This window comes from Camelina sativa, chromosome 17 (genome assembly GCF_030686135.1).
Source record: "Camelina sativa cultivar CO46 ecotype springtype chromosome 17, ASM3068613v1".
Taxonomy (NCBI): Eukaryota; Viridiplantae; Streptophyta; class Magnoliopsida; order Brassicales; family Brassicaceae; genus Camelina; species Camelina sativa.
In genome coordinates, this window is record NC_141896.1 from 40,170,659 (window position 1) to 40,198,630 (window position 27,972).

Genomic DNA, 27,972 nt, shown 5'->3' on the forward strand with positions numbered 1-27,972 from the left:
AGTTGGGTCAAATTGAGTATCGAAATTGGCAAATTTCCATTGAGCTTGTTATCGCTAACATCAAAACAGTCAATTGTTTTAGATTGCCAATCGAAGATGGGATTTCACCAACAAAATTATTCCCAGAAAGATCGAGAATAGAGAGATGAGAAAGGTTCCCAAGTGAAAACGGAATCTTCCCCGAGAACTGAGAGGAGTAAAGGGTCAAAGAAGTCAAATGTTTGAGGCTGCTGATGGAGTCGGGTATGGGACCTGAAAAGGCTGTGCTTTTAGTGGACAGCGCTACTAAAGAGTTATTTTCACGAAACATGGGAAGATTGCCTCTTAGATTTGGATTATTGTTTAATCTAATGGACTGTAAGCTCGGTATCAGAAGAACACTACTTGGAAATTCTCCAAACAGGTTGCAACTTTCAAGATGTAGTGACCTTAGAGATTGCATGTTCGAAAACCCATGGGGGATTTCTGAAGAAATGTTTACATCGCTCAAATCCAGTTCTCTAAGATTCCTCAAATTTTGAGCAAGTAGATGAAGAAAGGATCCATCAATGGATAAAAATAAATAATCATAAGAAGAAAGATCGAGAGACACCAACTTGGTTAGCTGAAGAAGGTTGATTGGAATTTGGCCTGATAGTGAAGACTGGGAGAGATTAAGTCTTTTTAGCTCCATGAGTTTGTCAAATTCAGCTGGGATTGGTGAACCGGTGAAGTTGTTGTAAGAAAGGTTCAAATCTCGGAGATGACGCAGTCTGAAAAGACTGCTCTTGGATTTAAGTGGGCCATGGAGGTTGCTGGAACTAAGGTCTAGCCCGATCACTTTGCCCGACTTAGCAGCACAGGTGATACCATCCCAAGAACAGCAATCACTTTTATTCACCCATGATTCTGTCTTCGGATAAGAAAACACATCTGAATCAGGTATCTGAATCAAAAACTCAGTCTTAAACTCAAAAAGAGCATCCCTTTGGTCAGAATGACACAAGCGTTGTGTAGAAGAAACAAACGTGTTTAGAAAACTTGAAACGAGAAAAAGGAAACATATAGAACGAAGAAGGAAGCTCATTTTCTGATTAGACAAGAAAGCTTTCATATTTGTGGAAATGAAAAAAGTAATATGAAGTAGTGATATGGTAAATTAGTGTTGCAGGTCACTTACATATATATAAAAAAAAACAAACACATGAAGCTCCATTGACTTGATGATTTGAAGTCTTTTTGAAGAAAAAACTTCCCTACTAAAAATCTTATGAGTCCTTGCAAATCCAATAGACTTGACTTGAAAGACCATAAACTCGTTCTTGGCCCCTAAAAACGTGTTTAATGAAATTAGAAATTTGGATTTTAGTGAGGACAATAGAAAAATCAAAGTGCTGTGTAGCCTAAGTCAACTCTTCTGTGAAAAATGTTTTCATAGTGTCCTCTATGAAATGAAAGCATTTTTCACACCTGAAACATACGTCAGTATCAACTTTCCAAAATTTGCATTTCCTTAATTTCGAGCCACAAAACTAATATTATTTTCAATATTATTTAATAAATAAAGACAAAGAACAAAACTTGTAGACTTGGCTAATTTGGTTGAAGAGTTTTGTTCTCAAAACTGTGCTACTTGCATTAGTAAAAAAGCGATGCCCATTGTCTAATATCACCAAACCCATACGTCACGTTTTATCTCTCATCACTGCCTCTTCATCTCAAAAATTTCTGTTTAATCATGTCGTTTCTTACATGTTTCTCATGGCAATTGCTATTAAAGTTGACAATCAAATTTTTTGATACAAAATCTTCTCTTTTTGTTTAAAGTTGAACTATTGTCTAAATCAACTGGTTCAGAATTGATGATTTGTTTCTGTAATCGTGTAACCTAAAAGTGTCAGATTAATTTCAAAGCTTCATTATAAACACAGATGTGTGCAGGTTGCTGCCGATTACATTTGACATCTAAGCGCCAATAAGTATGTATAACTATATGTACACAAGCATGTACATTTACAGGCACAAAGACAAACACAAGCATGTACATTTACAGGCACAGAGAAACAAAAACTTCACTTGGATTGGTCAACAAGGAACAAGATATGCTTAGGGATTGCGAAAGGATTGTATTATCTACACGAGGAATCAAGGCTGAAGATTGTTCATAGAGACATAAAAGCCACGAATGTGTTTCTTGATCTGTCTCTAAATGCTAAGATCTCTGATTTTGGTCTAGCCAAGCTCGACGAGGAAGAGAATACACATATCAGCACAAGGATTGCAGGAACAATGTGAGTCTTTATTACTTAACTTTTCTGAAATTCATCGGTTAACACTTACAAGAATGTATATTTCATTGATGCAGAGGTTACATGGCTCCAGAGTATGCAATGAGAGGTTACTTAACAGACAAAGCAGATGTTTACAGCTTTGGTTTTGTCTGTTTAGAGATTGTCAGTGGAAAGAGCAATACAAATTACAGACCAAGAGAAGAGTTTATTTACCTTCTTGATTGGGCATATGTCTTGCAAGAACAAGGGAGTCTTCTAGAGCTTGTGGATCCAGATCTCGGTACAAGCTTTTCGAAGAAAGAAGCAATGAGAATGTTGAACATAGCTTTACTCTGTACCAACCCATCTCCGACACTGAGACCACCAATGTCATCTGTTGTAAAAATGCTGGAAGGAAAAATCAAAGTCCAACCACCACTGGTGAAACGTGAAGCTGATCCAAGTGATTCAGCTGCAATGAGGTTCAAGGCCTTTGAGCTTTTGTCACAAGACAGCGAGTCACAAGTCTCAACCTATACAAGAAACAGTGAACAACACATTAGCTCCTCTTCTATGGAGGGTCCTTGGGTTGACTCTTCCTTCTCTGAGCCTAGCAAAGATGTTAGCCTACAGCAGCAAGAAGAAGGAAGGTCATCATCTTCGTCGAGGGGACTGTTAGATGATCTTACCGATGTGAAGATTGAGTAATGAATTGTATTTTTTTTCTTGCTTGATTTACTGTACAAAATAAGATTTCTTTTCAGGTTTTGTTATTACGCTGTGAAATTTCTCTGTGGGATTGATGAGTGTGATTTACTATATACAATTTAGTCTTTTTGACGAGACTACACAAACCAAAAACTTAGCCCTTACATATTTTTAGAACTCGAAAGCATTGTTAATCTGAATGGAGAAAAATGGTCGGGCAACGTTTGGAAGAGGAGTATCAGCTCTAACAACTATTCCGGTTCGTCCAATGTTCCCATTCCACTTTGACCGACCAAACTGAGGTTTTAGAGGAAAAACCAAAATGAGAGCAATGAACAACCAAACTAGGTTTGGTTTAAAGAAAAAGAAAGAAAGAGAAATATAAGCTTACGGAAACAGATGCAAATGTTGAAGGATGAGCTGTGAATGCGCAGCCACATATCATATTGATATTATCGTTCAACGAGTGAATAACTTCGGTTCTCACCCCGGGATTGCTTCCACCAAATGTTGAGCACATGCTGTTTCCGTGTTTATGAGTTCAAAGACATATGAGACGGTTTTAGTTTACCTAAGTTGGAAAAGAGAAAGGCCGGTTTTAGTTTACCTAAGTTGAATTGCAGGTTTCAACATGAGACCAGACCTACGCCAAGCCAAGGCTTGAGAAACACCCAATGCAAATGATTTGTCAGGCCAATTTACCATTGGTGTGATTCGTGTTCCCTTTTTACTCTGAATCATCAAAGTCAAAAAAACAGATTTTTAAGCTCTTGAATAAAGGAATTGTGAGTGACTATAACTTGATCAAATTATTAACCAACCTTGCAGGAGAAACTAAATCTCATATCTCCTGGATATTGACCTTGCGCTTGAAGAAGACCACCGCATAAAGGAACAAAGACACTTGTCGTCAGTCCCTCACCAGATACATATGTTAACTGTCCATTTGGGAATTGCAAGTCTATAAATGACTGTTCCATGAGCCGGGAAGAAAAAGACAAAGCTTCGAGAATTAGTTCCACTATGCAAGAATATGAAAAGACAAACAAACACACATACACACACGCATAGAAAGATTTTAAAGTAAAGACACTTACGCAATCTAAAGGATTGAGGCAGAGCATGGACATCATAAGCCATCTTCGATGCTTTGACCACAAAGCTGGACACAGTGAATGCTTACCTTTCTGAAAAGAGATTTACCATATGAGTATGACCCGAGTTTTGAAACAGTAAGCAAAAGTTTGAGATAAGAAGACTAACCACAAGTAACACAATCATACTTCCATTGAGACTAAAAATATAATAAGGTTGAAGCATTAAGCATACCTTTCTATCATATCCGTACCAGAGCAAGTGTTGCTTTGATAAATGAACAGGTAACAGAAGAGTTGAATCGCGCAGAAATAACAAAGGTCCGAGCTGAAGTAGAAAGAGAGACGAGCTATCATCTCTCGCAGCGGAATTTGAAGTAGAAGCTTCTACTCTCCAAAGATCTCCCCTGGCTGCTAATGAATGTTCCATACCACTTGTTCTACTTTCATAACTTGACGATAGCTCAACTATTCCCTACAAGGAGCAGAAACTGTTATCTGTAAACAAATTTCACCTTTGACAAAAAACTAACTCCACTGAACTTTATTCACAATGTCAATATATACATACCAACCGAAGCCATAGCTTAACTAAATGCTATTTTTCACAATATCTCAATAAGAAAGCATCTAAATTCTTGAACTTTGCATATGTTCATACTCAAATCTCTAAGAAATCGAATCTAGATATATCTACAGTTATATACAAAGTTATGGCCACTTTGATCAGTAAGAAACAAAAATTAAAAAACTTGAAATTGCAGAAGTACAACGAGTACCTTTGGTCTCTTATGTAATCCAATAGTACTTAAATCAAAGTCTGTAACTTTCTCCTCCAACACAGTAACAGAAGAAGCAGTATCAGTCTTAGAAAGCCCTGAGTTCTCTTTTGTGTCTACATACGCCCCATGGCTCCTCGTAATAGTCTCCCTCTCAGTAGAAACAGTCCCATCGTGCCAAAACGGTATAGGCAACCTTCTGAAAAATTGATGAACCATGACATTTAATCCAGCGCCAAAATCAACACCAGCTTGACCAATCTTGTTCCCAATATCAACAATCGCCGAAACGCCATTGATAGGTTGGTCGATGAATAGCTTCGATGGAAACGAAGGTGGGTTGATATGAATCAAACCGTTAAAGCCCTGAGCAAGTCTATCAGCTAGGTCATGTCCATGTCTTTGAACCTCTTCCCAAGCTTCCAAAGATCTTTCCACAGACATTGTTTCTTCTTCAGTATTCAAATCCACATGCGAGACAAACTCGGAGTCACCGAGAATTTATCAAAGGTTTAAACTTTACAACTCCACCTTACCGCCACGTTTGATAGCAATGCCTGTGGCTGTTGATGATAGGCTTGTTTTTTCAGACGACTCTTTGTCTCTTCTGAAGTCAGAAGACCCATCCCTTTCATACTTATCCAAAAAGTTTCTGACTCAACCAGAAGGTTCACTAACATTATAGTGGATTTTGTTAATAATACTCATATCGTAATCCCATATCGCTGATCTTACAAGTTAATCAAGTGTTTTATATATCATTAGAGTCGATAATGTGATTGTCACCTTCACTAAAATTGGAACAATACAGAGAAGATTAGCATGGCCCCTGTGCAAGGATGACACGCTTTATTCGAGAGTTGGTCCAAATTTTTTTTTGAAATTTTTTATCCAGAAGGTTCACTATCACTACAGTGGAGTTTGTTTCTGTGAAAACGTAACTTGATATTATCGGATCTGTACCCTTAACTGTTGCAAGTAAAGGTGGGTGTGAAGGACTCTTCTTCATAATAGTCTCTACTACAAACAAATCTTTGATAAGGTTATTATAACTCATGCGAGAGGAGTACAGATAGTTCGGCTTAGGTTCTGAATCTCTGTCAGCAATCTTGCGACTGAGTCTTGTACCTCTTGAGGAACTTGAAGCTTTGGATGAGTCAAGTCTAATGGATATAGTGTGATGACTTTCATCACAACAGACAAGTGCAAGTGTTTTGTTTTGCCATCCCATACACTCTGATTTGGAAACTTGCACTTCTCTTTTAACACGCATTTATTGCAGACCTATTATGCAAAGAAAAAAGACTTGGTTAGATGCAGTTGGGGAGTTACAAAATGTGATAAAGACAGTGTAGTGAAAGTGTATACATAAAGCTTACATTATTCTCATGGATATCAAAAAAGTTGCGCAATGTTTTAGCAGCGAATACTGCCCTTTTTTCCACACTCGGACAACCAAAGAGCACAATCTTCTTCAGGTCACTACCTGATAACCACCTGCATGTTAAATCTGAGGTTATGGAAAGCAGTAGAAACAATAAGATGATAGAATCAACTTCAAATTACCTAGCTAGGTAAGGGAAAGAATAAAATGCTGCAGGGATTAAGGCAATCAAGACCATACATTTGAGCCATCTACGAATGTATTTATCACTTCTTACATCATAATTTCTCTATCAATGGGACAACTAGCCTATGATCGAAACACAAGACATCAATTCATCACAAAGGTTCCTCATTAGTCCTTCCAATAGAGCTAGCACAAATGAACAGCGTACTGAGACCCATGAAGATGAACATGTCAGCAAACATTTCTCTAAACGAAACATAATCTTTATCCATCAATTATCCAAACAACAATTTAACTAAAGTCAAATAAAATGCTGCAGGGTAAGGCAATCAAGACCATACACAAGATTCTAAAACTCAACAGTCGACAAATAATATCTCAATCAATTCTTTCATCAGAATATCTCAATCAATGCTACAACTAGCCTGTGATTCAATGACAAGAACTCAGTCCATCAGAAAAGATTCCTCATTTCCTAAAAAAACTAGCAATTGAACCCCTCATTTTCCAACCCCAACCTATACTCCCCAAGAAATGTGTCATATACTACAATGCAAACTCTAAAAGGTGTCGCAAACGAACTGGATACTAACATGAACATTTTCTCAAAACGAAGCCTAAGATGTAGTTGTAACAATCCAACAGAACAAAACACAATATATGATCAATCAATACACAAGTAAAAAAGATTCTTACTTTGCTATTTCCTGGTAATCTTTTCCAAATCTCTCCGCAGCAAACTTAACAAAAGTTCTAGAATACTCTTCATCAAGATTCCCCATATTCAACTTTTCTCCAGTGATAAAATTAGCCTTGTTCAAATACCCTTCTTTATGCAGAAGCCTCACAAACGACACCATCTCTATAGGAAGCTCCTTATAAACCCTAATCACATCCTCTTGTTCCTGACTACGTTTCTTCTTTACCTCTTTCTTCTCTTCTTCATCTCCCTTAAACAACTTGTAAAGATTATCATGCCTCTTCTCAGTCTCCTCAGATGTCACAACCTTCTTCTCCTTCTGTTTCTTCTGTCTCACAGGTTCCGTTTTCTTCAGTTCTATGAGTTTCCTCTCCAATTCCAAAAGCTTCCTCTTCAATTCGTTGCCTTCTTCTTCTTCTTCGATTTCGCTAGTTTCTGATTTGGGTCTCAATCCAACAGCCTCTTCGAAAAAAACAGAGAGTGGCTTCTTATGAGCTTCCGAAGTTAAGGTTCTGGAGACAATCAAAGGCGAGACGCATTGTGGTTTCTTCAAGAGAGTATTAAACAAAGTTTGGTTTTTGAGAATTGATTTTAGCACAACAGCCATGGCAAACTTGAGAAATCAACCAAAATAGGAAATTTAGTAGATTTTACTGGATAATAGTAGTAATCAATAAGCCAGCCATTGAAGCTCCTGAGATCTTTCTTCTCTGGAGAGTGACGCGAAAGGGTTTTAGAGAGAGGAAACGATTCTCTGAACCGGTATGATAGTATTAGATTACATATAACCAAACCGGTTCCCGGTTAATGTAGATTTGCACCGGAAATCTGAAGAAGAACTTGCTTTTGAGAAAAATTAGAAAAAAAAAAAAAAATTTGGACCATTTCTTGAATAAAGCGTGTCATCTTTGCACAGGGACCATGCTAATCTTCTCTGTATCGTTCCAATTTTAGTGAAGGTGACAATCACATGGTCGTCTCTAAAGATATACTCCCTCCGTTTCAAAATATAAAATATTTTGAAACGGAGAGAGTATAAAACATTCTGTTAACTTGTAAAATTAGCGATATGGGACATACAACAGAAGTACAGAACAAGATTTGAATTTGGGCTATTTTAATAAATTCAGTGAGCGCAATGGGATTTTTTTTAACTCAGGCCCGTTTGGATATGAGAAGATCGAGAATTTTTCCGGTTTAAACATAGACCGAAGTTAAATTTTACAAAATATCTAAGCTTGCTTGTTGGGCGAAAAACAATAAATGATTTGGTTTTTTTACACTTTTTCCAAAAAAGAAAAAAAAAATCTAGGAAAATCTTGATAAGAATCTTGGATCATTTCACATGCATCAACCAGCTTTTTAATTGTCACATACTCACATGTATCAAACTGTTTTCTTCTGATCATGCATTTATATTGTTCTTTCTTCTTGTATCTGGCCAGTAATAATTTTCTAGTTATATTATTAGACAAATTATAAGATATGTAAAAACAAATTCTTAGGTGGCCAATCTTATTGAAACATGTGTGTCTGTTCACGTTAGCTAAATAAGCTGCATTTTTTGTGTCCAGATCGACCTGCCGTTTTTATCAACAAAGGTGTCATTTTCGTGTCGTTTTCTACATTGTTTTGAATTAGGTCTCTCCCTTTTGTTTATACGCCTCACAAAACCAAAAAAATATACAAAATTAAAAACTATGAAGCAGACCAAACCTTAGCCAACCACGTGGCTGACTCATATACCATTAATGTAATTCATTTATCACCTCTGCGCCGTGAGATCTCACCACGTAAGCTAGTTTCACCAAATTCCGATAGGTTTATTTATTTACTTCTAATGGTTATTACAAAACAATTTTTATTACTTGTTCAACTGCTTCGTTTTTGGACACTGAACATGGCCCCCATTTTTTTTTTCTTTCAACAATTTAAAAATTCTAGATTAGCTTCCAAGTTCCAACACCGTTTTGTGTTACTTTTGACTTTTAATTGTCTACTTTTTTATTTATTTTCCCGCAATTTGCTAGTGAGCGCAAGACACGAGTCTCTGTATCGGTCTGAGTAGGTACGTAACGCAGTCGTGAACTGTTTTTTAATGGCTCGGAAGCGGAAAAAAGAAAAATGATAATAAATATCACCTGGTCCATTACTCCATGTTCGTCTTATTCCCATACCAATACCAAATAAAATAGTAATCTTTTTCTTATCTAGGCTGAAACATTGTCTTTTAGCCTCAGGCAAGATCATCACAATCTCACATGCTTCAACATTATCAATTAAAACAAAACCTAATCAAAAACATTTAAATATCCTTCATTACATTGTAGAAATCAAGAATCAACTTTTCTTTTTCCTCTTTCTATCTCTTTAAAACTTTTTAATACTACAAGACCAGAGAAAGTTTTGGTTCTTTTTCAAACATGGCCGTTGATTCGACTGATCAACGGCGAGAGTTTGTTGTAAAGATCGACGGTGAAGACAATGGTGATCCCGAAAAGTTTTGGAGAGAGTCAAGCATTAACTTCTGGCATGATGATGATAAGAAGAACAGTACTAAACCACAACCGGGAGGTCAAGAAGACGACGGAAGCTTTGATTTCAGGCGGCGGAGTAGTGACAAACCTCCTCCAGAGGAGCCAGATCCACCGTCGAAGCTCATCAATCAATTCCTCAACAAGCAAAAAGCTTCCGGCGATGAAATCTCTCTCGACATGGAAGCTAACATGCCTGAGCTTCAGAGCAACACGATTTCTCCCGCACGTGTACCGACTGTTTCCGGTTCTGCGTCACCGGTAACGGCGACGGCGAATAACGGAACCGTTGATGCGATTAGACGGAGGCAGAACAGGGTCACGCTTTCTCCGTCTGTTAAAGATAGTGATAGTAGCGACGAAGATGAAAACAGATTAGATGAATCAGAGGTTGTCAAGTGTAGCTCGAACAGATCGACGATGAGGACCAAGACTTTGATGAAGACGAAGACGAGATCTAGATTGATGGATCCTTCGACTCCGACGTACCCGGAGATGGTTTCTGGTCGGACTCCAAAGTCCGCGAATTTAAAACCCGGTTTTAGTGGGAGAAACACTAAACCGGGAACTCCTAACCAGGGAGGAGCCATGGATTTGGAAGAAGAGGACGATCCGTTTTCGGAGGAGGATCTACCGGAAGGTTTTAGGAAGGAGAAGATTTGTGTTTGGGTTATCATCGAGTGGATTTTTCTGATTCTGATCATTGCTGCTTTGGTTTGTAGCCTAGTGATGCCTTACTTGCGCGGCAAGACACTTTGGGACCTAGCTCTATGGAAATGGGACGTGATGATTCTTGTGTTGATATGTGGGAGATTGGTTTCGAGTTGGTTTGTGAAGCTATTCGTCTACTTCGTCGAAAGCAATTTCCTTTGGAGAAAAAAAGTTTTGTATTTCGTTTACGGGATTCGAAAGCCGGTACAGAACTGTCTCTGGCTAGGGCTTGTGTTGATCGCGTGGCATTTCTTGTTCGACAAGAAAGTCGAAAGAGAGATGCGAAGCACAGTGCTCAAGTATGTGACTAAAGTGTTAATCTGTTTACTCGTTGGTGTTATTTTCTGGCTCATAAAGACTTTACTCGTTAAAGTTCTTGCTTCCTCTTTCCATATGAGTACTTACTTCGATCGGATTCAAGAATCCTTGTTTACTCAATATGTGATTGAGACTCTCTCGGGACCTCCTCGAGTTGAGCTTCATATAGAAGAGGAGAAAGTAGCAAACGATGTAAAGACCTTGGAGATAGTTGGACGAAAGCTATCTCCTCTAGGTCCAAAGACGGTTTCTTCTTCACCACATGTGACCATTGGAAGCGGAAGGATGCAGAAGAGTCCGAGCAGAGTGGGGAAAAGTCCGGTGCTATCGCGGTCTGGTTCTAAGAAAGAAGGAGAGGACGAAGGGATAAGGATCGATCATTTACAGAGGATGAACACTAAAAACGTATCGGCTTGGAAAATGAAGAGACTGATGAATGTTATAAGAAAAGGAACTCTTTCTACTTTGGATGAACAGATACAAGACACAACGACTCACGAAGATGATAAAGCCACACAGATCAGAAGCGAGTTCGAAGCAAAACTTGCAGCGAGGAAGATCTTTCAGAACGTTGCTGAGCCTGGATCCAGGTATATATATACATTGTGACCTTGTGAACAACTTTGATTTGATGTTTGTTAAGATCAAGATTAATAACAGTGGATTTTTTTTTTCCGGTCTTAGGTACATATATATAGAAGACTTTATGCGTTTTCTGTCTGAAGATGAGTCTGAAAGAGCAATGAGTCTCTTTGAAGGAGCTTCTGAAAGTCACAAAATCAGCAAATCTTGTCTGAAGAATTGGGTGGTAAGTGTTGGTTTTAACTTCAAATATATCAAAAGCTTTCTTACGTATGAAAATGATGCTAAAGTCAATTCTTATATGTTTCTTTAGGTTAATGCCTTTAGAGAACGAAGAGCACTAGCTTTAACTTTAAACGATACAAAAACAGCAGTGAACAGGCTTCATCGAATCATCGATGTTTTAGTCGGCATTGTGATTTTAATCATCTGGCTTCTCATTCTTGGAATCGCTACAACCAAGTTCTTGCTTGTCATTAGCTCTCAGCTTCTTCTTGTAGTCTTTGTGTTTGGAAACTCATGTAAAACCATCTTTGAAGCTGTCATCTTCGTCTTCGTTATGCATCCATTTGATGTCGGTGACAGGTGTGAAATAGACGGTGTCCAGGTATGTTCCATAAAACTCTGTTTCTGCATTTAGGCAACTCAAAATACTTCAAAGAAAGAGCTAATCCTCTGTTTTTTTTTTTGTATGTATAGTTGATTGTGGAAGAGATGAACATTTTGACTACTGTCTTTCTTCGATTTGATAATCAGAAGGTTGTATACCCAAACAGTCTTCTCGGCACAAAACCTATCGCTAACTATTACCGCAGTCCCGATATGCAAGATGCCATTGAGTTCTTTGTCCATATAGCAACTCCACCTGAAAAGACAACAGCCCTAAAACAGAGGATACTCAGGTTAGAAGCTAAAACCCTAAACCCTTAATCATAAACTTTGATAAAACGTTTCCTGATATAAATATTTTCGTGTTTGTGTTAATGCAGCTATGTGGATAACAAGAAGGATCATTGGTATCCATCGCCGATGATTGTGTTCAGAGATATGATTGGATTGAACACTATAAAGATCGCAATGTGGCCAACACATAAGATGAATCATCAAGATATGGGAGAGAGATATGTGAGGAGGGGTCAGTTACTTGAAGAGATTGGTAGATTATGTAGAGAATTGGATATCGAATACCGGTTATATCCTATTAACATTAACGTCAAAAGTCTTCCTGCTGCTACTCCCATCACTTCTGATCGCATGCCTCCGAGCTGGAATCAACAACAACGCGGTGTTTGAAGATTTGGAAAAATTTTGAGTTTTGGTGTTTGTATTTTGTATTGAGTGTCAAGAAAGATTCTTTCTTCCTTCTTGCTTCTCTTTCCCTTTTTATTGTTTTTAAGGACTTGAGGATTCTTCATTTACAATGTGAAAGAGGAGATTTTTTTTGTTGTTGTTGTTGTGTATATCTGTGTTTTGAGTAGTGTTATAGTCACCATGAAATAAAAGCTTACGGCATTTGAATTTTTGATTCTGTATTATGCTGTTTTGTCTCGTCTGATAAGATCAATGAAACTTAGTGGAAGAGTCTGAACTTAAGGCTAGTAAACGTGAAAGCGGCGTCGTTTGGCCATATGCATAAGCTTTTAGAGAGCGACGTCGTTTGGTCGATACATGATAAAACATAACCTTGAACAGAGTGACGTCGTTTCATATATAGTCCTTAAAAGTTTTAAAGTTTCAATACTACAGCGTCGTTTTGTCATAAGTCATAACATAACCTTTAGCAAAACGCGACGTCGTTTGTGATTATCTGAACACTGAAGTCATCATTTTCTAGTTTCTACTACTGCTCATTAGTTCTGGAAATTTGAAATCTTCGTTTCTCGCGCCGCCATTGAAATCGAGAGAGTGAGAGGTTACGATCCTTGTGTTTTCTCTCGTATTTTCATCTTTCGTCTTCTTCGATTCTCTAGTTTTGAGATCCTTGACTTGTTTTTTGATGATCTTCTTCAGATTACGTCAGATCGGTGAGCTTAATCGCCGTCAATTTATTGTTCCTGTGCGACGCGTTCTCTTTATCGCTCTATCAAAATCGAAGGTTAGCTTCTTCAATTGCTTCTTAGATTTTCACATTGCTGCTACGATTTCGTTTGTAGACTTAAGATTTTTTTTCCAATTTCGAGGTTTGTGTCAATCTCAAATCGTTGAAATCAGAAAACCTATTTGTCTCCGATTTTGTAGAAAACTCCCATAGATTAGTCGGAATCTGTTACGTTGAGTTCATCTGTGTTGTCGAATCCCTGATTTCAGTTCTTATGCAAGTCAAAAAGTCTGCGAATCTTCAAAATCCGCCCCGTAATCTCTACTTCGCGATGATTTTTTTTGCTCATCTCTGGAATCTGTGCAGTTTATCCCCAATTTCTAGGGTTTCTGTTTTTGAAAATCGTTTATATGTCTTCCTGAACTCAAAATTATCACAGTGCTGACTATAAGTTTTGAAACTCGTTTTTATTGCTTTGTACCAATTCGTCACCAATTAGAATGAATGTAGCTTAGTCAAATTCTGTATATTGTAAATGGAAGTTTATTGGTGAATTCAAAGAATTTAGTTCTATGGATAATGGAAGTTTCAGTTAGAGCATGATTCTTCAGCTCGTTTGATATGAATTTTAATTTGCAGGTGCTTAGCAGCTTGAGATACTTAAATTAGAGGTTGACATGAGATGCAACGCGTGCTGGAGGGATTTGGAGGGCAGGGCCATTTCCACTACATGCGGTCATCTATTATGTATCCAATCTACACTTTTCTTTTGCGTACCTGTTTGTGTTATTTAGCAACACTTGTGAGTTTGAATAAGATGACCTTAACACTATGAAAAGGCACTGAAGATGCCAGCAAGATTCTCAGTAATGATGGGGCATGTCCCATTTGTGATCAAGTACTTTCCAAGAGGTAAATCTTCCCTAAGCTACTTGCCTAGTTTCAGTTTAACCTTGGTCGCCTTATATTCTACTTGACTGTTTGTCCTTATCTTTCATCTTAGTCTTATGAAACCTGTGGATATCAATCCAAATGAAGAATGGATAAATGTAAGTGTTTGAGTTGGAATATATGCAAGGTTACTATAACTTTTCTTCTTTTCCAGTTTCCAATATTCCCATCTCACATCTCCTCATTGTTTACCTGTGTTATCAGATGGCGATGGCTGGAATTTCTCCACAAATACGTATCCTTTTCATAAATGTAGTCCATTTCACTCTTATTAGAATTTGTCAGTTGCAATATTGTTTTTCAATTGAAAAAATGTCTCTCTGTATTTGAATACTAAACTCAATGCTACAACTTTATCCATCAACTGACTGTGCCTTTTGCGTTTGTATGAGTTGATAAAACAACAGTTTAAGGTTCAAGGACCTCCTGTTTTTCTTAACTGAATCTAGTGATGAAGAGTGCATACCGAAGTGTAATGTTTTACATCGCCCAAAGGGACTTAGAGATGCAGTACAAGATGAATAGAGTTGTCGCACAGTGTCGTCAGAAATGTGAAGGTATGCAAGCAAAGTTTAGCGAGAAAATGGAGCAGGTGCATACGGCATACCAGAAGATGGGTAAGAGGTGTCAGATGATGGAGCAAGAGGTAGAAAACTTGACCAAGGATAAGCAAGAGCTCCAAGAGAAGTTCTCTGAGAAATCAAGGTCAGTAACCTAAGATACGTATTTGTTATCCTGGTTCTGCTCCCTATATTAAACTCCACTGTAATAACAAGGTACCTTAATTGTGTTTTAATTACCAGACAGAAGAGGAAGCTTGATGAGATGTATGACCAGCTAAGAAGTGAGTATGAGTCAGTCAAACGTACAGCCATCCAACCAGCAAACAACTTCTACCCCCGACACCAAGAACCCGATTTTTTCTCAAACCCAGCAGTTAACATGATGGAGAACAGAGAGCCCATTCGCAAAGGTTAATTAACAACACTATATATGTGCTTGAACTTAGTGATCTTATGATTCTGAGTCTTGGTTATATATCTCCATATCAAGTTGACTTATTTCGTGCAGACCGGTCGTTTTTCTCTCCTGCAACACCAGGGCCTAAAGATGAGATATGGCCAGCAAGACAGAACAGTTCAAACTCAGGTCCGTTCGACATCTCCACTGACTCACCCGCGATTCCATCCGATCTTGGAAACAGAAGAGCAGGAGGAGGACATCCTGTATATGGTGGTGGTGGTGGCAATTCTAATCCCCAATCAACTCTACGAAACCTTATTCTCTCCCCTATTAAACGCTCTCAGCTCTCTCGTTCTCGCCCTCAACTGTTCACGTAAGCAAACTATAACCTTACCAAATTCACATCAGGTACATGGGTTTGTTCTAAAAACAACTTGTTGTTGCTTCTCTTCGCAGGCTATAGCTTAAGGATCAAGTTCAAGTGTTCTGAAACTGCCTTGGTGGATGCCCTAATAGCCACAACCAGTAAGTGACTACGTTTTTATAATAACCTGTCTGTCTTAATAAGTAAAAAATCTGAGAAAATAATTGTAGGATTTGAGAAAAAGAAACACTCTCGTCTATATAAATAATAATGGTAAATCATATTTTAGTAGAATCAGTATAGTGAAACTACCTACAAGGATCATAAGACGATGAGTAAAATAGAAAAAGATATTTCTGTTGGAAGAAAAGGCAAAAAGTAAAAAAAGAGACAGTTTAAAAGTAAGCACTTGTGGCGAAGAGTGTGATGTTCATTGAAGGCTCAGGTCCTCTTGTTTGGTTCAAAGACGTATTTGATCAGTGACTCTTTAATGGATAGCATCTCTGGGAACTCCTTGCTTAATTTTACTCCATCCATTTCATTGTTGCTTCGAGCAGCAACAATGACCTTTGCTTGTTCTTCCAATGTGAAGTTGGACCATTTAAAACCTGGCTCGATGTAATTCTTGTACATCTCCAGTATCTCATTGTGGCTCACCACCCCTGGGTTGGTGAAGTTCCATATCCCCCTTAGGTTTCTTTTCGCCATCTCGATTGAAATCGGGAGAAGCTCGTCCAGTACGGTCATGCTGTTAGGGATGTTCACCACTTTGTTGTAGCGCGAGATCTTCGTGATGAAGTTTCTTGGGTTGTTTAGGTCTGAGGAGATTGGCATCCGGACTCTCAAGGTACATACATTGTCATATTCTCTCAACAGCTCCTCAACCTGGTGGAAAAACAGAGCAATGATGAACAAAGACACTTGTGGCTATTGAGAATATTGATAAGGTGAACAATATTACCATGGCTTTGGTTTTCGAGTAGAAAGAACCAAAAAAGTTCGGCTTGTCTTCTTCCTTGAAACCTATACCAGAACCCTCAGGATGTGCAGCGTCATACTCAAATATGCAACCCGTGGCGAAGTTCATCATCAAGAGATCATTCTCTCTGCAAACATCAGCTAGAGTCAAAGTACCAGCGACATTTACACGAATGGTCTCTGGTTTGTGAGATTCACACCAGTCAACATTAGGTCTTCCAGTTAAACCAGCAGCATTAAACACATGAGTAGGTTTGATGCTACGAATATCCGCAATGAGAGAAGCTCTATCCTCCAAACGTCCTTTCCCATACTCATATGTAATCCCTTGCTTCTCACATAGTTTCCCTAGAAGACCACCAAGCCAACCAGTCTTACCATAAATCAAAAACTTCAAGAAAGCTTTGTCACCAGAACCACCACTCTTAGGTGTTACAACCCTAAATGTCTGGACCGTATTGCTTGACGCATCTTTCTTCTCACTAGAGCCATCGGAAAGTCTTCCACCGGGCATCATAAGCATTCTTGGATGAGGAAGCAAAGCTCCAGAAACGTCACCCCACCACTCAGGATTCTGAGTGTACCAGTCCATCGTCTTCTTCAATCCGTCTTCCCAAGCGGTTCGCTCTTGCCATCCCAGTTTCTTCAGCTTCTGGTCATCAAGGAAGTACCTTTGATCATTAAAGGGTCGGTTCTCCACAAACTGAATGCTTGACTCAGGGTCTTTCCCGAAAAGTTTGCAGATGTCTCTGGCCACATCGATCACTCGCCTTTCTCTCTTTGTCCCGATATTGTAGACGTGGCCGATTTCTCCTTTGTGAAGAACAACCTCAAACGCCTCAGCAACGTCTTCGCAGTATAAGTAACTCCTGACATTAGACCCATCTCCGTGGATCGGAAGCGGCTTCCCACTCATAGCCAACAACATGAACTTTGGAATCATTTTTTCAGGAAACTGGTTAGGGCCATAAACATTGTTCCCACGAGTTGTAATAACAGGCAATCCATATGATCTACCATAAGCCATCACAAGCATCTCAGCACCAGCCTTGGTGGCTGAGTATGGATTAGTCGGTAACAGCTGAGAAGCTTCATGGTTCCCTACAGCAGCATCCTCATCGGTTTCTCCATAGACTTCATCGGTACTCACATGGATGAACCTCCTGATCTGTCCTGTAACTTTACAGGCTTCCAAAAGAACATGAGTACCATAGATATTGTTCTTGGTAAACTCAAAGCTATTACCAAAAGAGTTATCAACATGGGTTTGAGCAGCAAAATGCATAATGGTATCGATGCTCTCAGTGATGAGAAGGTAGTTAACGAGATCATCACTAGCGATATCTCCTTTCACAAACTTGAAGTTTGGAGAAGAGAAGGAAGGATCGAGATTCTTCAGATCTGAACAGTAATCAAGCTTGTCCAAGACAACGATCTTGTAATCAGGATAGCTGCGGATTAACCTGTTGGCAACATGAGAAGCAATGAATCCAGCAGCTCCAGTGATGAGAATGTTCTTTGGCGTATACGTAGTAGTATCACCCATCTTTTGAAAATCTGCAGAACACGTCACAGCATCATCATATGGGAAAAAACTCAGAACGGATCATCATAATATTCAAATGTAAAAAAGGAAATCAGATCCAGATCCAAATTTAGCAAACAAAAACAGATCTTAGACTAACAAAAACGAACAACATTTCCGTATGGGATCATAAACAGACATGGCAAGCAGATCAATTATGGTCACTCACGTACAACATTTCACAAACTTAGCTTAAGAAAGCATTACAGAAACAGGAAAGAGAGAGATACAAATTCACGTACCAGACACAATTCAGGTTAGAAGCAGATAGACCCAAGAGAGAAAACTTTCACCAAGAGAATAATAGAGAGACAGAGATAGTAAAAGAAAAAAAGATCAAACGCAAGAAACAGTAGAGAGAGGAAGGAGAAAGAAGAAGAAGAAGAAGCAGAAGAGAGGGAATCTACGGTCTACGGTGCGTCTCTCAACACTGCGCCTCTTATATTGTGAGACAGTTACGGAGAACCGTAGGAGCGTATGTACGAGTTTACCCTTACTTGTCTTTAGATATTACGGATTTCACGTGAGACTAGCGTCCGACATTAATAAACTCATGTCTTTTTTTCTTTTTCCTTTTTTTTTGTTGTTTTGTTTTGTTTTACAACATAAATGTGATTCTTCTATTGGCTCTCCTACCAAAATAAGACATTCAAACAATTGATAATGGAATTAAAATTTGGACAAGTAAATATATTTTGATTTTTTTCCTGACCCAGAAAAATATAATTTGCATTATTTTGCAAATTATATTCCCTAACAGAAATTAACATATAAATTGTTTAAGTTTTTTTTATGTAAAAGGTTAATTTTGGTAATTAATTATAGCCCCTAGTTTGTTTTATGTTTGTGATGTAACGTACATATGTCAGTTCAAAAATTTAATTACTTGATTAAAAAGATAACTACATGTCAACCTGAGATTTAATATCAGTTCAACCAAACAAAGAAACCTGCGATTAAAAACATAACGGATCATTCAATGCCAGATGCTTAATGTCACCGTCACGTAACGAAATAATTTTATTTGCTTCCTTTTTAAGTTAATAAAAATTTAATAGAGCACATTTACATTTACATGCTTGTTAAAGGGGACAAATAAAAAATCAGAAAGTGAGTTTGGTTATTATTATTATTAGTTAATGGACCTTTCTTCTTTAATGGGCAATGTTGGTAAACATAGTCCTTTCTCTCATTGTGAACCATTGAATAAAACTGACTAATTATACTATGCAAAAGAGTGGTTTACGGAGGAGAACAATCTAAGGACCAACGATTTTTGTTTTTACTTCCACATTCTTTGGCCCAATTTTGTCTATATCAACCAAATCAAAGACCAGGTTTTCAAATAATCAGAGAGATTCCTCATTGTTGAAGAACTAATGGGACCGATTAAGAAGTTTAAGAAGTATATAATCACCACCATCTTCTTCTCTACTGTGAACTACGCTTATGGAAAATTCAAAGATTACGGAGCCAACAAGATAACCGAAACAATCACCGGGACTGACCCGCAATCAGACTAAAAATCCAAGGCCGATCTTGTTCTCGTGAGTTACAAAACTAAAAAGTCTTTATTATATCATTGCCGCAACATAGTTTTGAATCAGAGCCTGACTGAATAATACTTACATAAAAAACTAGAGAGACCAGGATCACCTGGTCCTGGTGGAGAAACTGATGTGGTTAAAGATCTGTCTGTAATTGTTGTCTATGTTGCTGCTCCGTAACTAATTGTGCCTATGTTCCGGTGTGCTGCTACTGCAACCGCTGCTGCTCCAGCTGGACCAAACTGCGATTGTGCTTGCAACAGCTTAGCATCAAGGGCCATCTGCGTGTTGTTGTTGTTGCTTAACTGATCTATCTTGGAGAGCTGTTGTTGGATATAAGGGTTTGGCTGGTTCATCATCTCAACGTCTCTTTGGTTAGATGTAGCAGCTGGCGGTACAGTGGGACTGAACTGAGGAACAGAAGTTTGTGGTTTTGGCTGAAAAGAAGAAGCTTCTACGTTGCGGTTCATCGGGTTTGTCATGGTGTTTGGCCGGAAGTAGCAGTGTGGAGATGATACCCCGCTTCTGAAATAAGCTTCTTTGAGGTTCCTACCACTCTCATAAGAAGGTACAGACGATTCTGCAACACGACCTGGTCTACCTAATGACACACAGTAGTCCAATTGGTTAAAAGTCTATGAAGTTTTGGAAAATTATATTTAGTAATGCGGGCGAGGTTATACCCGACGGCGGTACTCTTGGTGGAGGCCCAATAGATTTAGTAGGATATGTGGAAGTTGATGGATGCCCTGCAGAAGTAACTACATTTCCTGAAGGCTCAAAAGAAACACGTCTACTCTCTGTTGCGCTCACGTTGGGTTGAGTGGTAGAATGGACTACACTTGAGTGAACGGTAGACCTGTATTAAACAATCATATCCATTAGAATAGAATCATATGCTTCACAAATGTTATGCCGCAACATAAGGAAGAACAAAAAAGAATCATCAACTTCCATAAGAAGAGTAGAGAACAGATGAAAGTTTGCCTTTGGACCATATACTTAACAAATGCTATGCTGCAACAGAAGGAAGAGTAAAAACTGTTCATATTCTCCGCAGTTGACATGCATGGAATGAAAAAACTTACCGAGGAAGTGATGCGTGTTTCCTATCGAGAGGTATGACCGGCCCATTTCTGCTACTATTTTCCTCTAAGTAAGTGAACTGCTGCCTAAGATGTCCAATGGCACTGCAAGAGAAAAAGTCAAAACAAGGACGAAAAGTTAGAAGCAGGCGACATAAATAAAAGGTTTAACATAAATTCAAAGGGAGAAGGAAAAGAAGGATGTTTCATTTGGCGAATAATAGTAAAAGGTAGGGAGAAATTAAAACCTTGGATATACAAAATTAGATCCCTCTGAGCCGCTCATGTAGTCCTTGAGCAACTGAGGATGGTATTCCAGTATTTCTCTGTATATTAACTCTCTAATGTCGTCCTTCGTCAGTCTTCGTCTCTCAAATTCAAACTCCATCTTCGATATTGGCTGACTTGAAGGTTCTCTTTCAACTTTAGAAAGACCCTTGAAGTAAGGATCAGCCAATGCCTATCCAAATTCCGGAAACAGAAAAGCTAGCAAAGTCAGCAAAGATACACAAAAGAAGCAAGGCAGCTTCCGAAAGAAACAAGTATCTAACAACAAAGTGACAATGACAGAACAGAGACCTCTGCAGCAGTGGGTCGGTCCTTTGGATCAAAAGCCAACAGCCTCTGCAAAAGACGAAGTGCTGAAGGATCTGCTTTGGAGAATTTTTGCGAGAAGGTGACAGGATTTTTCTTCCTCATTTCGGTCAAGTATTTTCTAGCTTTATCATTTCGAACCTGTATCAGATATATAGATTTTTAGCTATACAGTTCAGTATATAAATATATGTTGCCAGTGAATGTGAAGCAGACAAAGGAATCATACTCCAGAGATTGTTTCTGATTTTGGTGTGCCAAGAAGATCAGTAATCAACTCCAACTGATGAACAACACTTTTCCCCGGAAACAATGGCTTCCCTGTTAGTACCTCTGCAAAGATGCAGCCAATGCTCCAAACGTCGATAGCTGGAGTATACTGCAAAATAATATTAACTGTAAATCAGACTGAGGGGAAAAAAAAAATCCAAAATATGAAGTTGCATATGCAAAACAAAAACACTCAATGAACATAACCTGATACAAGGTTACCTGATTCACAGATTTTCAACTTCCGGGAGAGATCAAAGTCATCCCTGAACAAGAATTATTTTAATATCCCACTGGGGCACAACTCTATACTTATTCAAGTACCATCAAATATCAGCTATTTCTTTTAACACTATTCTGCAGATATTCTACAACAAACACTATTCTGTACATAAGACCTAGAGCATAGACAACTAGTGCGCATAAAAAAAAAACGTGTTTCAAGTCCACAGTAACACATACCTTTGAAAAGAATGACCCACAGAGCTCAGGTGCTCTATACCATCTTGTGGCAACATAGTCCTGCATCCAGTTTAAATGAAGCAAAAGGAAAGGTCAAACACACAAAAGTGGGGACAGTAACAAAGACAAAGTTTAACAGTTAGCAAACAAAAGTCAAAAAGTTTCCATGAGGCTGCTAACCGTCCAAAAGACTGTTGTAGGCGTATCATTGAACGATGCTCTAGCCAATCCAAAGTCACAAACTTTCAACTTGCAGTTTGCATTGGCCAGTATATTCTTTGGCTTAAGGTCACGATGATAAACATTAGCTACACCCAGTAAACAAACAGTTAAGTACAACCAGACAAGTTAAAAAACACAAAGCTGCGGATCTCAAGTCTTCAACACAACGAAAACAAATTGCACCTGTATGCATAAACTTCAAAGCACGAAGCATCTGATAAAGGAAAAACTGGTGGTGTTCACGAGTCAAATCATCATTAGCTTTAATAACTTGATGAAGATCAGATTCCATAAGCTCAAACACAACATAAATGTCTTTAAACTCCCTCTTAGAAGGAGGCAGCATAATGCTTTTGATCTCCACTATATCAGGATGCCGTAGAAGCCTAAGAAGCTTCACCTCACGGAGAATCCGAAGCGCATCAGAGATATGTTCAAAGACATCATTAATCTTCTTGATAGCGACTTTTTCTCCAGTATGTGTATCAATCGCTGCACACACAACTCCATAGCTTCCTTTACCAATAACTTCAAGAATCCGATACCTGTTAGCATCACCATACTCTGTGAAAAACTCCATCTCTTTCGTCCCCTGATGAATCAACAAAAGAAAACTTTATAAAGAATCCAGTAAAGCTTATCCACAAACTCAAATAAATAGAAAGATAAAGACTTTATTATGTGCTCATGCAACTAAACCTTATTGCAATTGGAAAAGGAAAGCTTTTTTGGTAATTTATGAAAGAAAAAAAAGATTAAGACTTTATTCTCTATTTCTCATATTTAAACCAAAGCATGATTGAGAGAGAGAGCAAGAGAGTAACCTTCTTCACTTGATTTTGTTGCATCGTCTTCAAATTTATCAACTTGAATCGAAAAACACAAAATACGGAAATAGAAAACTCAACTCTTTCGATATAATCTCAGAAATAACGAAGAAAATAGCAAATTTTTTATACCAGAAATCAAAATCTCGATTGGCTTTTTCGAAAAGTTAAAAGAAAAAAAACCCTAATTTGCTAAAAGTCTCAAAACAGAACGAACTCTAATCAAAACTCAGTCTGTGAAGAAGACGAGAGAGCAGAACAGAAGACAAAGAAGACCTAGATCCAGCAGCGATCGTAGAAGACGAAGAAGAGACGAGAGAGAAAGAAGAAGAGAGAGAGAATTTAAAAAAAGTTGAGATTTTTTTTTTTTGTTTTGAGTATTCCTAAAAATTTGAATCTTAAAATAATTACTAATTCTAATGGGTACTTTTATTGCGTACGGGTGTGACTAAATCCCAGATGAGTGGCAGTTTCGTTATTACTTGACAACTTTGAGGGTAAACTTTCATTTTGAGTGGAGACGACCTTTTTTTGAAAATGACTCACATTGGTTAAAGAGCAAAGAAGACACCTGTTGCTCGACTTGGACCGTTTTTTATGTTTCTTTAGTTTCCGATTTTGACCCCTATCTTATTTTTTTATTTTTAATCGTCGCCACTCTTTTTCTCAAGTGGTCAATTTAACCCTCCACGTGATAGGAATGAATCTACATATATATTATCAACAAATTGTTGGCTGTCAAAAAAAGAGTGCAATCAACATTTGGGTAATGTCATAGTCTTTGCTGGAAGTAATTCGTGTGGAAACTAAAGGTATAGTTGATGATATTCGCATATGTCAATTTCACACAGTTTGGCGTTTGTATTTATTGAAAAGACCAACGAAATTAGTGTCTGTGTGGTTCATATAAAAAGTTTTATCACAAGAGGGGGCAATCAATCCACACACAAAAAAAAGGTTTAATATTATACTATCTGATCTTTGATTGAATTTGAAGAAAAAAAGAAGTATATAAAGATTTTGTTGTTGTATTTGAGATGGCATTCAAACATGTGAATGAGTTGCAAAGCTGGTCCTATCTAATCTATTTAGATCAGGCTTTAGTCTACTACATAATATGACAAAAATATAATCTGCATGCATAAGGGCATCATTAATAGGGAAACTAATTTTGGTGTTCTTAGAATAAAGATATAGTGAAAATAATGTAATATCAGTAGTTAAGATCTTTTGTTAAAAAGTTAGTTATTGGGAGAACATGTTTAAGATCATAAGATTTAATTATATAATATTTTTAAACATTTTACAATTATAAAAACTTTTAAAATAACATTTAAATTGCAAACTTATAAACTTTTACTAAAATTCAAAATACAATACCAAATTTTTATGAAACAAAAAAACATTGTAAATAAAATATAAAAAAACAAACAAACATACAACTCTTGTTGTTGTTGTTGAGCCTTGTGGAGGAGCAGTTGAATTCATATTCGTGTTTGTTTGTACTGCTTGCTGAGATATCGGTCTCGGTTGAGGCATATTGCAGCGCGGTAAATGCAAAGGAGGACCTGAAGGAATTGGAGCTTCCGCTGTTGTGACTGAGGGTCGAGAAGGAGCAGCTGAATTCATAGTCATGTCCGTTTGTACTGCTTGCTGCTGCTGCGTTGGATGTTGGGAGCTCCTAGCTGCTAAAGAAGGAAAAAGTGTGAGTGTCATTGTTTAGCTCATTCGCTTTTTCGATATTCACTTTTCTTAACTCTTAAAGATTACCTCTAACAGCTGCAGTATCTGTGGCTGCACTCTTCACTTGACGTGAACACTTGTAAGCGTTCGCCAAGAGACTGTTCATGGCAATCAAACTCTTAAAGGCTCCACTCGTACTCACTGCATGCTTCAGCCATCTTTCTCTCGAGTTCAGCCTTCAACTCTAATGTCTGTTTACAAACAACAAGACAGTGAGCAGAGAAGACAGAAAATTGAATAAAGATTAGATTTTACCGAGAATAAACTAAATAAACTAAACAACAACAAACTAACCGTTTCTTCAAAGTTTTTCCTTAAGGTCCCTTGTTCTTTGTTCAGCTTCTCCAGTTCGTAGTCACATATGTCACTGCACGAAGGGAAATGTAACCGAGGAATCTGTCCCATAGGATTGTTGGGAAGAGATGTATCCGCTGATGCGTTGATTGTTGATCCACTATATGAGATGTTAGGAGGCTGAACACCTGCTTCATGGACATCCTCAAACTAGTTAACTACATAACAATCAATAAACGCACCAAAGCCTTTACATTCTAGTAAACACCAACTATTTAGTTAAAACATTTTTAATCACTATCTCTGGGAAGATCATGACCTAAAGAAGCTGAGATTTTTCCACAACATAACATAATCCTATAGTTTTCGCTTAACCCACATTCAGTTTCAAACCAATGATTCTTACTTAGCTACGATTTTTTTGATTGATAACTAAAGATCAAAACCCTAATCCCCAAATAATCTCGTTTCCAGATACAGAAGCATCATCCTACTTAACCAAATTATCATCCAATCCAAATTTCAAACCCTAATTCCCAAATCCTCTCGTTTCACCAAATTGAAACCAAATCACCGACTTGCTTAAGATTGCGACTCTCGACGCCGAAGTTTTTCGCGGAGAAGAGTCTTTCGCAGCAATCCTTTCCTTAGCGCGATGGTATTGAGCATCGGATCCGTTCAAATCCTTGTTCAGTTTAGCTTCTTCCTGAGAATTATAGACTCGATTTCAAAGAAGGATGAGAGAAATGAATATTTTTCTTTCTCTCCAAAATATCTCGACCAATCAGAATATAGGAAACAAAGGAGAACTGGGCTTTAGAGCATGTGCATTGGTGTAGGACAAATTTTGGTTCTTCAAATATATTAATCTTATTTTGAGAGTTTCTTAAGTTTGGTATGAGCATTGGTTTCCCTCACAGTTGGTCTCCTGGAAAAAATAATAGTATTTTAATTTTAAAAATTAATTATTTAAATTAATAAGTAAAAACATATTAAAGTTTTAATTTAAATAAAACATATAACATTGACATTAAAAACATAAGAAAATTACAAAGTTGAATGTATGAGATCGTAACATAAATGCAAGGAACTACACATAAGGTTCTAATGATCACAATGGATATGAAAGTTGATAGATAATATTGATGTAAGAAACAAAACTGGTATGCTCTCGTGAAATCTGAATCACATGCTGGAGAGATGATTATAACCTCAACCTTCTGTGAATCTATGACTACAATTGGGGCAAATGTAGGATGTTGTTTGTCCTTCATCAGCTGATCTCGTCTGCAAAAACCAGAAATATCCCATGAACACAATTCTTTGAAGTTGAATCAAAGAAGACAAGAACTTGAAACCACAGAATTAAAAAAGCTGGAGTATCATACTTGTCTAGTTGTGTATACAAGCTCTGGGTGCTGGCATTTCTCGCAAGCCTTTTTGATCTGCAAAGAGACGAATCATCCATCAACATCACAAGCCATGGATTGAGAAAGAAAAAAACGTGTAAAAGATCTGTTATCTTATTACAAACCTTTGGTAGCTCTGCTTCTTCCTGCGTCTTTTTACCAAACAGAGATATTCCTAATTCTCTTCTGATATCCTGTAATAAGCAAAGAGCATGAGTTGTATACTAATGTTCATGATACAATGTTCTTGCAAAAAAAACAGTCTCCAAATGTTCAAGCCTGAAACTAACTACATAGCAGGAAATGATTGTTTTCATTGTGTGTGTGTGTGTTGTGCGTGTTCATAGCCTAATAACAATGGACTAACACAAATAAAGAGCATAGAAATCATCATAACTCTGTGAAATAGAAACAAATTTACACAACACAGCTTATGAATAACATACAGATTATACGATGCAACAAAGAAACATACCTCAGCAGAAACTGTGTAAGCTATGTTCTTGTCAATGATATCAGAAAACAGTAAAAGCAAAAATAACAAAATTAACCCAAGAGACAAAGAAACAAATAAACAAAAACTGTTTGCATTTGATAATAGAAAACTTCATGGATACCTTTAGCATTTCTCGTTGTTTTGCAAAGTGGGCATTCTCTAGATTTAGCATTTCTGTCACCATCGTCCCACACAAACCACAGAACAAGAAACCACTTTCTCGAGATTTCTTCATTACAGAACCTTTTTTAAACACAAGACACCCCAAAAAAAAATTATATGCTAAAACGAATTAAGTAAAGTAAACATCTTTAAGCTTGATATCTCCATCAATTCATCCAAGACTTAATTATATGTTCTAAAACATCAAATAAACAACTAAGAAATCTAATAAGCTCATACCCAGAATCTAAAAATCAAGACTTTAATCCATTGAAGTTCAAAATTCGAACTAAACCAAACAACTACTTCGTCTACGAAAACCATCAAAAAATCATTGAAAAATGATACCCAAAAATCTGCATCTACAAGCTCAAACAGAGATATTTCAATAGAATTGGAGAATTGTAAGCCCTAGTACCTTTGGATTACGATCGAGAAAGCTTTTCGCAGAGCGCGTCTCGAGAGACAAGTAGTCTAGGACCTTTGGATTTGCCTTTGCTTCAGCCAATTTTCAAGGAGATCGGCCTTCAGAATCAAATCGCCGTCAAGAGAGAGAGAGAGAGAGAGAGTAAAGAAAGAGAGACGGAGAGAAAACAAATGACTCGAGACCACGATTTTTTCGGTTCACCCTACCCAAACGACAACAACCTATTACACACCGCCACGTCCACGTGTTATGAAGGACGGACGAAAATACGTCCCGTTTGTAGATAAGTTTCTTTCATAATTCATTCATT

General features: G+C 37.7%; 6 protein-coding genes, 2 non-coding genes and 3 pseudogenes across 14 annotated transcripts; 4 read left to right on the forward strand and 7 right to left on the reverse strand.

Annotated features, from left to right (window-relative positions):
- Positions 1-7: 7 nt before the first annotated feature.
- On the reverse strand, positions 8-1,093 carry LOC147924937 (receptor-like protein 7 pseudogene; annotated as a pseudogene).
- Positions 1,094-1,968: 875 nt separating this feature from the next.
- LOC147924938 (putative LRR receptor-like serine/threonine-protein kinase At1g53430 pseudogene) lies at positions 1,969-2,957 on the forward strand (annotated as a pseudogene).
- On the reverse strand, positions 2,261-5,557 carry LOC104758694 (uncharacterized). Of its 4 annotated transcripts, XR_015586832.1 has the most exons (9): positions 4,831-5,557; positions 4,287-4,526; positions 4,055-4,144; positions 3,779-3,928; positions 3,565-3,689; positions 3,349-3,478; positions 3,123-3,254; positions 2,939-2,987; positions 2,261-2,782 (listed from the first exon to the last, which is right to left on the reverse strand). XR_015586832.1 is itself a non-coding variant. In XM_087495385.1 (8 exons), exons 1-7 carry the CDS (start codon positions 5,272-5,274, stop codon positions 3,129-3,131), a joined length of 1,305 nt encoding a protein of 434 aa, XP_087351511.1. In that variant the 5' UTR covers positions 5,275-5,557; the 3' UTR covers positions 2,261-2,782; positions 3,123-3,128. The 4 variants fall into 4 exon arrangements, 3 of the variants coding, with proteins under 3 accessions (XP_087351511.1, XP_010479906.1, XP_010479907.1); XM_087495385.1 differs by lacking the exon at positions 2,939-2,987; XM_010481604.3 differs by lacking the exon at positions 2,939-2,987 and having other exon boundaries at positions 2,261-2,876.
- Positions 5,558-5,605: 48 nt separating this feature from the next.
- On the forward strand, positions 5,606-5,705 carry LOC147924939 (U6 spliceosomal RNA). The gene has a single exon (XR_015587896.1). It is a non-coding gene; the product is annotated as a U6 spliceosomal RNA (small nuclear RNA).
- Positions 5,706-5,750: 45 nt separating this feature from the next.
- LOC147924940 (uncharacterized) lies at positions 5,751-8,046 on the reverse strand. Its single transcript, XM_087495387.1, has 3 exons — positions 7,097-8,046; positions 6,210-6,327; positions 5,751-6,114 (listed from the first exon to the last, which is right to left on the reverse strand). Exons 1-3 carry the CDS (start codon positions 7,705-7,707, stop codon positions 5,884-5,886), a joined length of 960 nt encoding a protein of 319 aa, XP_087351513.1. The 5' UTR covers positions 7,708-8,046; the 3' UTR covers positions 5,751-5,883.
- LOC147924941 (U6 spliceosomal RNA) lies at positions 7,971-8,070 on the reverse strand. The gene has a single exon (XR_015587918.1). It is a non-coding gene; the product is annotated as a U6 spliceosomal RNA (small nuclear RNA).
- A 904-nt stretch (positions 8,071-8,974) lies between these two features.
- Positions 8,975-12,765, forward strand: LOC104758696 (mechanosensitive ion channel protein 4-like). The gene is made up of 5 exons (XM_010481608.3): positions 8,975-11,253; positions 11,348-11,471; positions 11,559-11,852; positions 11,945-12,147; positions 12,235-12,765. Exons 1-5 carry the CDS (start codon positions 9,524-9,526, stop codon positions 12,536-12,538), a joined length of 2,655 nt encoding a protein of 884 aa, XP_010479910.2. The 5' UTR covers positions 8,975-9,523; the 3' UTR covers positions 12,539-12,765.
- A 260-nt stretch (positions 12,766-13,025) lies between these two features.
- Positions 13,026-15,855, forward strand: LOC147924942 (E3 ubiquitin-protein ligase CCNB1IP1 homolog). 3 transcript variants are annotated; one of them, XM_087495388.1, is made up of 10 exons: positions 13,026-13,157; positions 13,256-13,340; positions 13,923-14,030; positions 14,123-14,195; positions 14,287-14,332; positions 14,439-14,469; positions 14,684-14,939; positions 15,038-15,207; positions 15,306-15,570; positions 15,654-15,855. In XM_087495388.1, exons 3-10 carry the CDS (start codon positions 13,961-13,963, stop codon positions 15,658-15,660), a joined length of 918 nt encoding a protein of 305 aa, XP_087351514.1. In that variant the 5' UTR covers positions 13,026-13,157; positions 13,256-13,340; positions 13,923-13,960; the 3' UTR covers positions 15,661-15,855. The 3 variants fall into 3 exon arrangements, with proteins under 3 accessions (XP_087351514.1, XP_087351516.1, XP_087351515.1); XM_087495390.1 differs by having other exon boundaries at positions 15,336-15,570; XM_087495389.1 differs by lacking the exon at positions 15,654-15,855 and having other exon boundaries at positions 15,306-15,574.
- On the reverse strand, positions 15,794-18,763 carry LOC104758697 (trifunctional UDP-glucose 4,6-dehydratase/UDP-4-keto-6-deoxy-D-glucose 3,5-epimerase/UDP-4-keto-L-rhamnose-reductase RHM2). Its single transcript, XM_010481609.3, has 3 exons — positions 18,367-18,763; positions 16,523-18,096; positions 15,794-16,446 (listed from the first exon to the last, which is right to left on the reverse strand). The coding sequence occupies exons 2-3, from the start codon at positions 18,083-18,085 to the stop codon at positions 16,003-16,005; spliced, it is 2,007 nt and encodes a 668-aa protein (XP_010479911.2). The 5' UTR covers positions 18,086-18,096; positions 18,367-18,763; the 3' UTR covers positions 15,794-16,002.
- A 913-nt stretch (positions 18,764-19,676) lies between these two features.
- On the reverse strand, positions 19,677-23,556 carry LOC147924943 (mitogen-activated protein kinase 18-like). 2 transcript variants are annotated; one of them, XM_087495561.1, is made up of 10 exons: positions 23,129-23,556; positions 22,488-22,896; positions 22,263-22,390; positions 22,083-22,142; positions 21,580-21,729; positions 21,336-21,491; positions 21,005-21,216; positions 20,760-20,861; positions 20,355-20,530; positions 19,677-20,272 (listed from the first exon to the last, which is right to left on the reverse strand). In XM_087495561.1, exons 1-10 carry the CDS (start codon positions 23,150-23,152, stop codon positions 19,833-19,835), a joined length of 1,857 nt encoding a protein of 618 aa, XP_087351687.1. In that variant the 5' UTR covers positions 23,153-23,556; the 3' UTR covers positions 19,677-19,832. The 2 variants fall into 2 exon arrangements, with proteins under 2 accessions (XP_087351687.1, XP_087351688.1); XM_087495562.1 differs by lacking the exons at positions 22,083-22,142; positions 22,263-22,390; positions 22,488-22,896; positions 23,129-23,556 and adding an exon at positions 21,843-21,891.
- Positions 23,557-26,367: 2,811 nt separating this feature from the next.
- Positions 26,368-27,727, reverse strand: LOC147924944 (uncharacterized; annotated as a pseudogene).
- Positions 27,728-27,972: the final 245 nt, after the last annotated feature.